This window comes from Procambarus clarkii, chromosome 18, assembly GCF_040958095.1.
Source record: "Procambarus clarkii isolate CNS0578487 chromosome 18, FALCON_Pclarkii_2.0, whole genome shotgun sequence".
NCBI lineage: Eukaryota > Metazoa > Arthropoda > Malacostraca > Decapoda > Cambaridae > Procambarus > Procambarus clarkii.
The window spans coordinates 41,726,480-41,741,479 of NC_091167.1; the positions used below are offsets into that span (position 1 = coordinate 41,726,480).

The 15,000-nt window shown below is 40.7% G+C and overlaps 1 protein-coding gene across 1 annotated transcript in view; it reads right to left on the reverse strand.

Annotated features, from left to right (window-relative positions):
* The window catches only part of LOC123754441 (Hig-anchoring scaffold protein), a gene marked incomplete in the record, with an annotated part of 296,891 nt that overhangs the window by 95,948 nt on the left and 185,943 nt on the right, over window positions 1-15,000 (reverse strand). Inside the window, 2 exon segments of the mRNA XM_069326544.1 lie at window positions 4,841-4,943; window positions 5,038-5,124. Of these exon segments, the coding sequence (XP_069182645.1) occupies window positions 4,841-4,943; window positions 5,038-5,124 (190 nt within the window).

The window sequence follows — 15,000 nt, forward strand, 5'->3', positions numbered from 1 at the left end:
GGAGGCCAGATACAAGGTATCATCTGGGAGAGGAAATTCTTCAGGAGTCAGAGAAGGAAAAAGACTTGGGGGTTGATATCACGCCAGACCTGTCTCCTGCAGCACATATCAAGCGGATAACATCAGCGGCATATGCCAGGCTGGCCAACATACGAACGGCATTCAGAAACTTGTGTAAAGAATCATTCAGAACTTTGTATACCACATATGTCAGGCCAATCCTGGAGTATGCAGCCCCAGCATGGAGTCCATATCTAGTCAAGGATAAGACTAAACTGGAAAAGGTTCAAAGGTTTGCCACCAGACTAGTACCCGAGCTGAGAGGTATGAGCTACGAGGAGAGACTACGGGAATTAAACCTCACTTCGCTGGAAGACAGAAGAGTTAGGAGGGACATGATCACCACATTCAAGATTCTGAAGGGGATTGATAGGGTAGATAAAGACAGTCTATTTAACACAAGGGGAACACGCACAAGGGGACACAGGTGGAAACTGAGTGCCCAAATGAGCCACAGAGATATTAGAAAGAACTTTTTTAGTGTCAGAGTGGTTGACAAATGGAATGCATTAGGGGGTGATGTGGTGGAGGCTGACTCCATACACAGTTTCAAGTGTAGATATGACAGAGCCCGATAGGCTCAGGAATCTGTACACCTGTTGATTGACGGTTGAGAGGCGGGACCAAAGAGCCAGAGCTTAACCCCCGCAAACACAACTAGGTGAGTACAACTAGGTGAGTACAGGGTGCAGCCTTTAACAGCTGCCTAACTCCCGGTACCTATTTACTGCTAGGTAACAGGCGCATCAGGGTGAAAGAAACTCTGCCCATTTGGTTTCCGCTATCGCCGGGCATCGAACCCCGGTCCCCAGGACTATGAATCCTGAGTGATGTTCACTCAACCACCGGCCCTTTCTGTGTATGTATGAATACACATATATTCATAGGCAAGAATTATATAAATTAGCAATTTAATTGATAAGATTTGCGATAGGTATAAAGTTATATACAAAATAATTGTATGTGTAGTATATTCCTCAAATTAGGGAATAGTCTATCCCCCCATTCCTTTATGTTGCCTTAATACCACCAGGCTCAGGGGGTACCCCATTTGAGGTTGAAGGTCCCAGTTGGGTGCCAGTTGAGTTTCTCTGGAATTATCTCTAATTGTGGGTATTCATAGTCAGGTCGGTTGCGCTTCAGTCTTACAATCGATGGTGAAAGTAGTCTCGTTTATTGTGATCTCCAACAACCACAGATAGATAGATAGATAGATAGATAGATAGATAGATAGATAGATAGATAGATAGATAGATAGATAGATAGATAGATAGATTGATTGATTGATTGATAGGTAGATATATATAAAATGTGTGTGTGTGTGTAAACATATGCATGTGAAAATATATTATACTTATTTAATTCCAAACCCAAACCAATCGAGGATTAATTAGTTTATTAAATATTTCATAAAAATATTGACACTAAAGCAGAGAACTTTCATTTGAGAGAGCTGGCTGCGTGGCGTTAATATTGACCAGGCCAGCAACACACAGCCCGAGGTTTCATTATACGATTCAGTTATTGTTGATCATTTTAAAACTGATGGTCAATATAATTCAACCTTATGTGATTTGGTATATACATTTGTGTGTGTGTGTGTGTGTGTGTGTGTGTGTGCGTGTGTGTGTGTGTGTGTGTGTGTGTGTGTGTGTGTGTGTGTGTGTGTGTGTGTGTGTGTGTGTGTGTGTATGCGCGTCTCACATGACTGTTCCTACCGAGCTGTGTTTGCTGGGATGGAGCTCCAGCTCCTGGATCCACCTTCATAGGCTGTTAGTCGCCTGGTGATTACCTCCCACTTTGTACCGTTTCATGTATTTTCTTTTTCATATAGTTTTTTCTTTCGACAACACCTCCAATTCAAACTTATTTTAATTATTATAACGCACCCTAATGAAGTAGAGTGTGTGAAATATGGTGCAGTGGTTAAGGTCTCCTGTACACCAGTTGCATAGTGCTCCTGGCATTATGGGTTCGAGTCACTTTTGGGGTGTGGAGTTTTCAGTTGCATATATGCCGGGGGACCATTCAGGCTTGTTCGCATTTGTGTGGCCCCCAAAAATGAGGTGATTTGATATAATAACTATGCCCAAGATTACCATCAGAGTGCCATCGGGATGATGGGCAAATAGCCTTAGCTCCCATCATCTTTTGTACGGTCGTAATTCTCGAGTGGTTAAGGTCTCCTGTACACCAGTTGCATAGTGCTCCTGGCAGTATGGGTTCGAGTCACTTCTGGGGTGTAGCGTTTGCAGTTATATATATATATATATATATATATATATATATATATATATATATATATATATATATATATATATATATATATATATATATATATATATATATATATATATATATATATATATATATATGTCGTACCTAATAGCCAGAACGCACTTATCAGCCTACTATTCAAGGCCCGATTTGCCCAATAAGCCAAGTTTTCATGAATTAATGTTTTTTCGTCTACCTAACCTACCTAACCTAACCTAACCTAGCTTTTTTTGGCTACCTAACCTAACCTTACCTATATATATAGGTTAGGTTAGGTTAGGTAGGGTTGGTTAGGTTCGGTCATATATCTACGTTAATTTTAACTCCAATAAAAAAAAATTGACCTCATACATAGAGAAAAGGGTTGCTTTATCATTTCATAAGAAAAAAATTATAGTAAATATATTAATTCAGGAAAACTTGGCTTATTAGGCAAATCGGGCCTTGAATAGTAGGCTGAGAAGTGAGTTCTGGCTACTAGGTACGACATATATATATATATATATATATATATATATATATATATATATATATATATATAATATTAACACCGTGAATTAAAACATGAATGACATGACATCTCAACAGCAGGTAAATATATATAATCATGTGTAAATATAAATACATCAGTATAGAAAGTAGAAATAATAAATATATCACTTGTGCTTTTACTCAAATATCACCAAGAGAAATCATACACCAGTCACTGATACGACCCACGGCGCTCCCAGACATATTCCCCATAAAACACATTTTCAAGAAGGAATTGCTCTAGGAACATACAAACAAATATACAAGCAAACAAACGAGGAAACACAAATACACGAACAAATACTCACAGAGAAAAATCACCAAAGGATCAAATACATAAATATAAAAAAAATTCTCCTCCACGCAAATTCCTAACTGAAAACAAAATTGCATATGTATCTGTCTTTCCTCTCAGAGTCAATATTGGACCTTTCCGGACTCATAACTTTCCCCAACTTGAGGCAATCTCGCCAGAACAATATTCCAACTTTTATATCAGTTTCCTGCATTCTTGGTGCCATCCAACACCGGCAGTTGCCATCTGCTCTACTTCGCGGAAGGCTACGGACGGTGACCTCTCTGAGGACGTCACTAAGAGGAGCTTAGCGAGTCTAGAAGAATGTGAGGTGGAGGGAGGTTGGGAGAGGATGAAGTGCAGTGTCGCAACACACTGTTGGTTCTGTGGCTTAGCACTGGTTACTGTTTCATTCATATCTTTATCAGCTTTCACACTCTCACACTCGCCTGTTTCTATTTATACACTCATCTGTTACACGTGGTCTCTGCTATGGCCTATACATCATACTCAGTATACATTTACCCCCATCGTTATTCCCTCTCCCACCCTCATTTACTTTCCCCTTTCACTCCCATCCTTTCTCCTATTCACTAGCCCCATCAATAGCCCCTGTCCCTGTCCTGTCTATTCCCCAGGCCGCTCCCCCAATCAAATTTAAATTTCCGCTGGTAGCCTGTGCCCCATCTCCAGTCATATTCCTCGCTGTATACATAGCTCCACAACAAGTGGCAGTCGCATCCCAATTTCCTGCCCCCAACCCCATCTCCATTCCATTGCCTATAGCAACAATGATCGCTGTTGCATTTTTTGGGGTTGAGCTGTTCGGAGACCAGTTGATCCTTTTTAGGAAGAGAGTTCTTGTGAATATTAAACTTCTAGAGGGGATAGGTGGGAGGAGGAGAAGAAAGGAACAGCAGATGAAAGACAGGGAAAGAGAGAAAAACGAAGGAGCGCTCAAGGGTTGAACGAGAAGGAAGAGGGGAGGAGACAAAAGGCAGGAAGAGAATGGAGGAAGTAAGAAAGGGTGGGAGGGAGGAGGCAAACGAAGCATCTCATTTGCTTTTCCAATTTCTACCAAATCAACTAAATTGTATTCCATCGTGTTTTCAACACTGTGTCGTTGGGCCGTTGTGCACTTGGTTCATTTCCTTTACTTGCTGTCATGTTCCCTTGCATGAGTGTGTCCTGACCCCTTCCCAGTGCTCTATAGTCGTAATGACTTGGCGCTTTCCCCTTGATAATTCCCTTCCCTTGCATGAGTGCAGACCAAGCAACACAGCTCCTCTGTGTGGGACACTATAATGTCCCCCAACATAGCCATACACCACCTCCTTGTGTCATGATCAATTGAGTAGAGCAAGACACAAGGAATAGAGTCTATTCCATCTTCTTTTACCAGGAAACATTGTTGTTCTGTACCGGAATATATATTACTCCCAGACCCCACAGCGTCCCTGTACGGAATCACACCTCTATCTACCAAACTTCTTCCTTGTGTTACTCTTCCTCACTCTAAACTGAATCTCATTCGTTTACCCACTCCGGAGTCTTGTGTAATAGACCACACTCAACCCCCCCCCCCTCCTCCTCCTCCTCTTCCATCCATCCCCACGACCCACCCCAAACAATTCCAACGTCTGGGTTTAGATATTCATCAAATTCAGAAGCACTTACCTGGCTTGATGCAGCTCAGCCCACAGACGCCGTCACACAGACATACTTTCCTTCTACTCAGACAATCTTCGTCTTTGCTGCATTTCCGTAAGCAAGTTCGACCCTGGGGGAAGGCGGAAAAAAAGGAGGTTGTTAATGGAACACGAGAGAGAGAGAACGTGTAGTTAACAGTACGTGATTATGAACAGAGAACGTACGCTTGATGACAAGTGGATGGAGAGGGGCTTGTGCAACTGGGGGTGAAAAACGGACGGGAAGTGAGGCGTGGATGGCGTTGTGCGTTCCTGTGGGAAGAGAAAGAACGGACATGGTAGTGTACGTGGCTGTGGAGACGACACGTACGGCTACTAGTACATTCTTACGTACTTAGATCCGTTCCAAGGGTGTACAGTGGAGGAGGAACGGACAGTACGAACGCCTAGTGGTACGTATCAAGGTGGAGGTGAAGTGAACGGAAGAAAATAGGAAAAAATATTACTTATCGGTAGGAGAATAGATTTATGAGGAGGAGAGACATGTGCATGAATACGATAGGAGATGTGAAGAATGGCATGAGGGGGAATATTTTAAGAATAGTAAATAAGTTGTAATAAAGAAAATGGCAAAAGGCCAACACTTACAGTAATCTAATGTTAAGTTTTAATTTGACCATAGTCCTTTGATCAAGGCTTTTAACTAAGATCTTTCATAAAGACCTTAAACAAAGATCTTTGATCAAGGCCTTTGACTAAGATATTAAAACAAGAACCATGAACAAAATCTTTGACTAATATTTCTGAGGCAAACCTTTGACCAAGACATTTGAGTAATAACTTTCACCAAGACTCGTGACTCAGATATTTGACCAAATTCCTTTGACTCAGGTATTTGACCTCAATCTCTGATCACGTCATTTAACTATGGTTTTTGAACAACTTCTTAACCTATGACACATGTACACAGATACACTTAAAAGCACAAACATATATATCTACAGATATTCTTACGCAAATACAATAACAGGTACAAAAGACTTTTAGTATCACAGCTGACTTATTCACTCTTGTGTTGATGATGATATTCTCATAATGCACCCATAGTCTACCAGTGCAGACTTCTTATCACATGCCTCTGAATGACTAACTATCGTGTGTGATGGGGATTTTTAGCACGACCTTGACCACCTATTTGACTCACACTGTACTCCCCTTCAAATAGTCTAGGGCAGCTCCACAAATACAGATGTATCCAAATGTGTTAATAAAAGAAGTATTTGTTAAATCAATAAATCAAACTTGTTTCATAACTGCTTGCATATTAATGTTTTTATTGCCGTTAAAATATATTTTTTATATTTACAATGAATTGTAAATCTTTTAATTGTATTTTTTTAATTTCGTCTTTAAGCCACAACTGAATTTTTGTATGATCCAATGTTATTCATGCCATTACTTGTTTATTATTTATTTTAAGTAAATTATATTTCTTGTTTCCAGCCAATCATTGACAAGGTGTTGGAATAAAGAGTTTCATAATTTTCTGCATTAGAAGAGCACGCAGGTGTAAACTGTTCTGACCATGTTATGGAAACATATCTCTATCTCAATTTGTGTATTTTTATTTTGTTATAATAATAATTACTAATAGTATTATAATAATACATATTAATATTGTTATTATTTTCATTAAGAACTGTTTTATATTTTTTAATTTATTGCCTTACACGTCATTAGAATTAATTTGAATACCAGTTATCTGAAGAAATTCGGGGGATTCTAGAGTTTAGTTTCGTATTTTGTATTAGCTATTCATTTACGTGTTTTTTTCATTGTTAAAGTGCCAGTACGTTTTGTCGCCAATCTGTGCCCAAAATTTGTTCCATATTTGTGGGTATTTTGAATGATAAGAGGTATTTGTGCGAATGGAAGATCTATTTCGTTGTCAATTTCACCTCTTATGCGTCAGTGTGTTCTTGAGGGAGAGACTAGTAGAGAGGTTAAATGCGAATTGTGTAACTTGTTAACTTTGAAGAGAACAATAAACCAGACAAATCTCTTCCGTGTCGGAGAGCCAGCATGTACCGTATTGGGTAAAGAACATTAACTTTGCTTCTCAGTAAACTCGAAGACGTATTTTTTTAGTTTGTCTTGAAAAGAAAAAAAGGCAGTAATTCCAAATTAATGTTGAGTATTCCGTTAAAGTTTTAATTTGAGAGTTATAGAGTGACGTACATCCTTTAGCATCTAGGTTATGTGCTGCCTTCTGTAAACAATTTAGCGTCCTACCATGTTCGGCTGAAATGTTTTTCACATGTTTTGATAAGGACAAATCTGCATTGCTTCCCATTTTGAATATGGAAAATGATGGCTAATTATAATTAATATTACTAATAGTATTATTATTAAAACACTATATTGCATATTAGTATACGTAGTAGTATTAGTAGTAGTAGTAGTAGTAGTAGTAGTATTAGTAGTAGTAGTATTAGTAGTAGTAGTAGTAGTAGTATTAGTAGTAGTAGTATTAGTAGTAGTAGTAGTAGTAGTAGTAGTAGTAGTAGTAGTAGTAGTAGTAGTAGTAGTAGTATTAGTAGTAGTAGTAGTAGTAGTAGTAGTAGTAGTAGTAGTAGTAGTAGTAGTAGTAGTAGTAGTAGTAGTAGTAGTAGTAGTAGTAGTAGTAGTAAAAGTATTATCGTTTATATTTATTAATGTCATTATTCATTATATCCATTATTTTGATTAATATTTACATCATTCGATATGTTTTGTTTTTATTGAACGTCATTTTAATTACCTATATAAATAATAAAATATAATCACCCATTTTACAAGAGACTAGCTTCGACTAAGAGGTAATTATTATGTTTCACTTTCATTTGTCGATAGACCTCTTGTTGGACACTTTCATGGTGACGTCATGCCTCGGTGTTTGGTTGTGTTAGTTCCCCCATAACCTACCTCGGGCCGTTTTCTTTGGTGAATAACTAAAAAAAATAACAAGCAGAGAGACAGCTCGATAAACTTGTAGGCACGAAAAAATTGCAAACACTCTGACAGATTAATAAGAAAAATCATTTACAAAACAGACATGCTTTTCAGGAAGACATTGGGAGGTGATGCTTAACTTAACACTAAGTAAATAGAGCAAAATATTAATTATGTAACACTGACTAATCAGAACATGATGAAGGAATTCATCAACATGTTGATGAACATACAACATAAATAGATAAGTCCCGAGCCTTTATTTCATACTGAAAGAGAATGATATAATATAAACGGGATCTTTTAATGTTAAAAGGAATAAGAAGAATAAAAAGACTAAAAAGCAGACAAAAAAACAAATAAGAGATTCAAGAGATATGTTAGTTAAATGTGGGTTGTGAGTACCGTAGAGTAACACTGATGTCCACTGAGATCAGGAGTCTGATTCCCACACTACCTGACGAAGCCGTCATTTGTTATGCCGATGATATATGCATTGTTGCAAATTCCCAAACTAGACTGCAAGCTCTACTGGATTCACTCGCTGCTAAAAGCATCGAATGTGGTCTTGTTATCTCTATAACTAAATCCAGAGTTCTCCATCCCCAAGAGAAAACTCATGTCCCTATAACTTTCAAGGTCAACAACCAGAACATTGAAACGTGTGGGCAGCACAAATACCTTGGAGTTGGTATTAACAGTGACATTGTAAATGATCTACACCGTAGGTTAAAAGAAAGACTAAAACCATTGAGAACACTTACTGGTAAGAATATTGGTATCAATATTAAATATGCTAGACTATTCTATATGATGTTTGTTAGATCTCTCGTTGATTATAATGCTCTGCACTTAATTAATTTCCCCTCCTCTGTGTTGGCCAAACTTGAAGTAGTACAGAATGAGGCCATGAGGATAATTCTTGCTGCCCCAAGATGCACAAGAATCATCAACATGAGGGAAGAACTGAAGCTTCCAACCATACTAGAGAGAATAATGCAAGTTAACACTACCTTTTGTCTTAAAATTATGAGAGATCCTACATCTCCTGCATTGCTCAGAGACAAATTATTTAGTGCTGTTAACACCCTTTTGACTGGTGCCGACATACCAACTCACTCCTTTTATGATAATTGGCTGAGAAACAATGCTTACAATCTCATTAAACTTAACATTCCTTTTAAGTGCAATCTACCTGTCTCTGATATTCCTCTTTATCTGTACCCCACCATTCAAGTATCATACACACCTGTCACCAAGAAAGATAATGAGAATCTTGCTCTACTCAAAGCAGTCACTCTTGAAACAATTGCCTCCTCCATCGAGAGTCTAAGATCTCACGAGCACTGTGTCTACACCGACGGCTCAGTCCAGTCTTCTACTGGACGGACTGCAGCGGCATGTAGGTTTTATAGAAATAATATTTGCACAAAGACTGTCAGTGTCAGGTTAAACAACTGGCTGACCTCCACACAAGCAGAACTAGCAGCATTACACTTAGCAACCAGCACATTAAAAAATATTGGAGGAGGAATAATATTCTGCGATTCAAAGTCTGCTCTTCAAGCAATCGAAAACTTCTCTTGGAAGATCGACAGCAAGAACCTCATACTCCCAATTATAAATGACCTAATTGATGCACAGAGTAAAGGGTCTTGAATCTCCTTTGTATGGATACCTTCACACATAAATATAACCCATCATAATGAGACAGACATTGCAGCCAAATTAGCGTGTAACAAGTTTGAAGTTGAATTAGATCTAGGTATCCCCATCTCTGCTGTCAAAACTGTATTGGTCCAAATATTCAGATCTGATAGGAAAGAACTTACTGACTCCCAACGACCTGAAAGTACTAGTATAAAAAGCTATGATTTGTTCAGATCTGAAACCTACATCTATGGACAGCACAAAACGTCCATTAGACTGTGCGACACAGTGGTTGCAAGGATCAGGTTGGGTTACCGTTACCTGTGGCAGGTGGCGGCAGGTGACGGGTCTCCCAATCCTGAGCACTCCAGTTGCAAACTCTGTGAGCAGGAACTACGGCATGATCTCCCGCACTACATCACTGAATGCCCAGTTATTAGACCTTTCAGACCAGTTGGCATGAGGTACCTGGAGCTTTGCAATTACTTTATTCACTCTCGTATTCTTGAAGATATCCTCACAGTATACCCAAAATTTGCCAGTGCAGGCTATTAAACACATGGCTCTGTATGACTAACCATCCTGCGAGATGGGGACTTGTATTACCACTGCTGCCTTATTCAATCTTGTGTTGTTGATATCCTCAAAATGCATCCGGAGTCTGCCAGTGCAGACCGCTTATCACATGCCTCTGTATGACTAACCATCCTGTGTGATGGGGATTTTTTAGCATCACCTAGTTAGCTTTTTTGACACACTGTACTCCACTTCATATAGTCTAGGGTAGCTGCACTAATGCAGATGTACCTCATGTATTAATAAAAAACTGGGGATTCCGATTTTATAAAGTATTATCAATGTCAACGAACATGTTGCTAAATATTGACACCATGGAACAACTTGCCTCTTATGGGCGGGAATGCACTCAATCAAAGAGTGTCCTAATAAAGACCTTCCTGCCGATGCAGTTGATAGTGTACCTGAACCTCTCCAGGAAAAGTGTTTAATATGCCTTACAAAGACAACGTGACGCAAAGTTTGCGTCCTCGTGCCTCCTTCACAGTGCACTGAATCAATGAGACCTCCCAGGCAACACACACACCTCTCACTAACATCAGGGGGCGTTTCCCGATCTAGAGGTGTCCACCGACCCCAGTAATGGAAGCCCTATCTTCCAATTTTCAGCGCGATTGAGTTGACTTAAATGCAACACTGAAAAACTCTTAGAAGAGGTGATCAATCTTCGTAACTACTGCAACGCGGTAATCTTCAAGACCAGCTCAGGACATCATTGGCATCATAAGGCATCATTGGTCAAAATCTCGCTTCAGGAAATGACGGAAGTGCCCTGTCACATTTAAAATCATACTTTTGATCACCAAGCAAGTGCCAAATATTAACTCCTCATCGGTTAGTTTGTGAAATGGATAATATATGTACGCAAAACCTTCCTCCTACATATACAACATCATCTTGTTAGTACCAACACAAATAGTAACTTCAACACTGAAACTGCCTGAAGTGAAATAGGTCCAGATGGATAATATGGCATAACTTCCTTTGCAAAAAATGCTCTAACGAGAGGTAAGACTACCTCTCCTGGACCCTTCATCTGGATATTTAATGACCCTACACCAGCTGTCAAGATATGGGGTGCTTCCTTACACCAGCTGTCAAAATGTGTGGTGGTTCCCTACACCAGCTGTCAAGATATTGGGTGGTTCCTTACACCAGCTGTCAAGATATGGGGTGGTTCCCTACACCAGCTGTCAGAATGTGTGGAGGTTCCTTACACCAGCTGTCAGCATGTGTGGTGGTTCCCAACACCAGCTGTCAGGGTGTGTGGTGGTTCCCTACACCAGCTGTAAGGGTGTGTGGTGCTTCCCAACACCAGCTGTCAGCATGTGTGGTGGTTCCCAACACCAGCTGTCAGGGTGTGTGGTGGTTCCCTACACCAGATGTCATCATGTGTGGTGATTCCCTACACCAGCTGTCAGCATGTGTGGTGCTTCCCTATACCAGCTGTCAGCATGTGTGGTGGTTCCCTATACCAGCTGTCAGCATGTGTGGTGGTTCCCTATACCAGCTGTCAGCATGTGTGGTGGTTCCCTATACCAGCTGTCAGCATGTGTGGTGCTTCCCTATACCAGCTGTCAGCATGTGTGGTGGTTCCCTATACCAGCTGTCAGCATGTGTGGTGGTTCCCTATACCAGCTGTCAGCATGTGTGGTGGTTCCCTATACCAGCTGCAGCATGTGTGGTGCTTCCCTATACCAGCTGTCAGCATGTGTGGTGGTTCCCTACACCAGCTGTCAGCATGTGTGGTGGTTCCCTACACCAGCTGTCAGCATGTGTGGTGGTTCCCTACACCAGCTGTCAGCATGTGTGGTGGTTCCCTACACCAGCTGTCAGCATGTGTGTACTACCGGAGTCATTCGCATGCGGATAACTGGTCAGAGAATTGGAGGAAGGGAGAGAGGGAGACTACTATAAAAAGTAACAAAGAAGAGGGAGAAATTGAGGAGAGCGAAGACCAAATAGAATAAAGATGGTGTTACACACACACACACACACACACACACACACACACACAAACACACACACACACACACACACACACACACACACACACACACACACACACACACACACACACACACACACACACAAACACACACACACACACACACAAACACACACACACACACACACACACACACACACAAACACACACACACACACACACACACACACACACACACACACACACACACACACACACACACACACACACAAACACACACACACACACATACACACACACAAACACACACAGTGGAGGTCCAAACCGTGGCTGAGTGGACAGCGCTTGGGACTCGTAATCCTAAGGACCAGGGATCGATCCCCGACCATGGCGAAAACAAATGAGCAGAGTTTCTTTCTCCCTGATGCACCTGTTACCTAGCAGTAAATAGATACCTGGGAGTTAGACAGCTGTTACTGACTGCTTCTTTGGAGGGGGGGTTGTGTAAAAAAAAAATAAGTTAGTTAGTAGTTAGTAACAGTTGATTGACAATTGAGAGGCGGGCCGAAAGAGCAGAGTTTAACCCCCCCCCCCCCCTTAACTACAACTCGGTGAATACAGCTAGGTGAATACACACACACACACACACACACACACACACACACACACACACACACACACACACATGTAAAATGTAGATATGTAGATGAAATGTAGATATGATATTTAAATGTAGATATGATAGAACCCAGTAGGCTCAGGAATCTGTACACCAGTTGATTGACAGTTGAGAGGAGGGACCAAAGAGCCAAAGCTCAACCCCCGCAAGCACAAATAGGTGAGTACACACACACAAACACGTCACAGAGCTCCATAACGATTCTACTATCCACGCTTCACATGGTCGTCTGTAAATCATCTTCATTGAAGCAAATGCAGGGAATGTCACTTTCCCAATGAATAGCTTTACTCCCTCATCTTCAAGAGCATTGCTTTTCAACTGTAAGAGGGAGAGAGGGTTGCATATGCTCCGTGGGGTTCCTGCACCCCCCCGGGGGTGTGTGCACTCACCAGGGAAAAGAAAATCATGGGGGTTTTATTTTATATATTTACAAAAATGCAGCTTATGACAGATATACCAGCTAGTTACAACATGCAAGACTTTTGCTCTTGTGTTTCTGCAATCACAACATTGAATGGAGGTTGATTCACCAATCACTGACGGTGATTGGTGCTTATAATCAGACCACAACTTATTATTTTGAATGGTTCAAAGATCGAGTGTCATACCCCTCATTATATAGTTCCAATTCATCAATGGGGGGTATGGATGTCTCAATTTATTATCCCTGGTATATTTCATCCCCTGGAACAGGTATACCCTTTACTGTACATCATTCAGTAAAGTTGAAAAGCTCCTCTCACTGCCCTCATCAATTTAATACAGTTTAAGCCTTTTATTACGTTTAATAGATGTTGTTGGTGTGAGTTAGTGACAGGAAGGATTTCGCCTCTAAAACTGATTTACTGAAACCTGCTCGTTTACCTTCCTCGGTGTTAAATTAATTCCGCTTTGAACTTGAGAGGAACGGGATCAATACTGAAGGCGCTCAAGAGTTACAGGAGTAGGGCACAGGCTGCTGACCCTTGGCTCCTCTACGGGCTCACCATAGCCCGTGCTACTGGGAACTATTTGTTCCAAGTAGCGAATTTTTAACAACAACAACAACCTTGGCTCCTGAGTGCCCCATAAACCCACAACTGATGGTTCTACCCCTGTGGCATGAGGACAGACCTACCCCTCTATCCATCTCATCCTACCCATCCTATCAGATTCATATGAGCAACTATACTCAGCTCAAGTGCTTCATAGATAAAGTGCTTCGCCTGACCCTCGTCCTATAACTCTGGTTCTTCACATGATCCTCTCCCGTCTTTCCCTTCACTTCCGATGCAAAAATATTTGTATATTGGCTCTATTTGAAACCTGTTCACCAATTGTTGTTGTCGTGTTATAGCTTTTATTGGTTGTGTGTAACGTGAGGTTTATGAAAGTTGACAGAGAGAGGAAATTGATGTTGGTTGACAGAAATGGGGGTGAATGTTTGTTGACAGGGAATGTGAGTGGATGGAGGTTATCAGGGACGGCGAGAAGATGTTTGTTGACAGGGTAAGGCGAGTGGATCGAGGTTGACAGGGTAAGGCGAGTAGATAAAAGTTGACAGGAAGAGGAGTAGATACAGGTTGACACTGAAGCGAAGTTGATTGAGGTGGAAAGGGAAGGAGAAGTTGACAGGGAAAGGGAAGGAGAAGTTGACAGGGAAAGGGAAAGAGAAGTTGACAGGGAAAGGGAAGGAGAAATTGACAGGGAAAGGGAGAGGATAAAGGTTAACAGAATGAGGGAGTGGGTGGAGGTTGAACGGAAAGGGGGAATGGATGAAGACTAACAGGAAGGGGATATGAATGAGAGTTGACAGTAAGGGGAGTGGATGGAGGCAGATTGAAGAAAAACTTAATGCAGAGTGACAAGGAAGAGGTTAGTGTTCAGATATGAGGGTCAAACATGGATTGGTAGAGAACAGGATGTCAAGATGACCTCAGAGGGAGTGTTCAGATAGATGGGATTGTACAGACACTTACGAATATAGTGTTGTATAGACGTTAACAAAGAGGGAGATATTACATGGAAATTAACACTGAGGGAGAGTGTACAGATGTTAACACTGAGAGAAGTTGACAAAGAGGAAGAATAGAGAACTGTTAATATTAAGTGAGTGTGTAGAAAGGATGCCAGCGAGATGGGGGAGTGTGAAGAGTTTGAGAAAAAGCTGCTTTATGAGCTAACAGAAGCGGTGTCATCACAGGCAGACATAGACCAGAAAATGCATCAAAGTTGACGCAAACGAAATTAAAAAAAATTGAGTTCCACAGCTGTATACAATATTGACATACATAGGAAGCTGTATATATATATATATATATATATATATATATATATATATATATATATATATATATATATA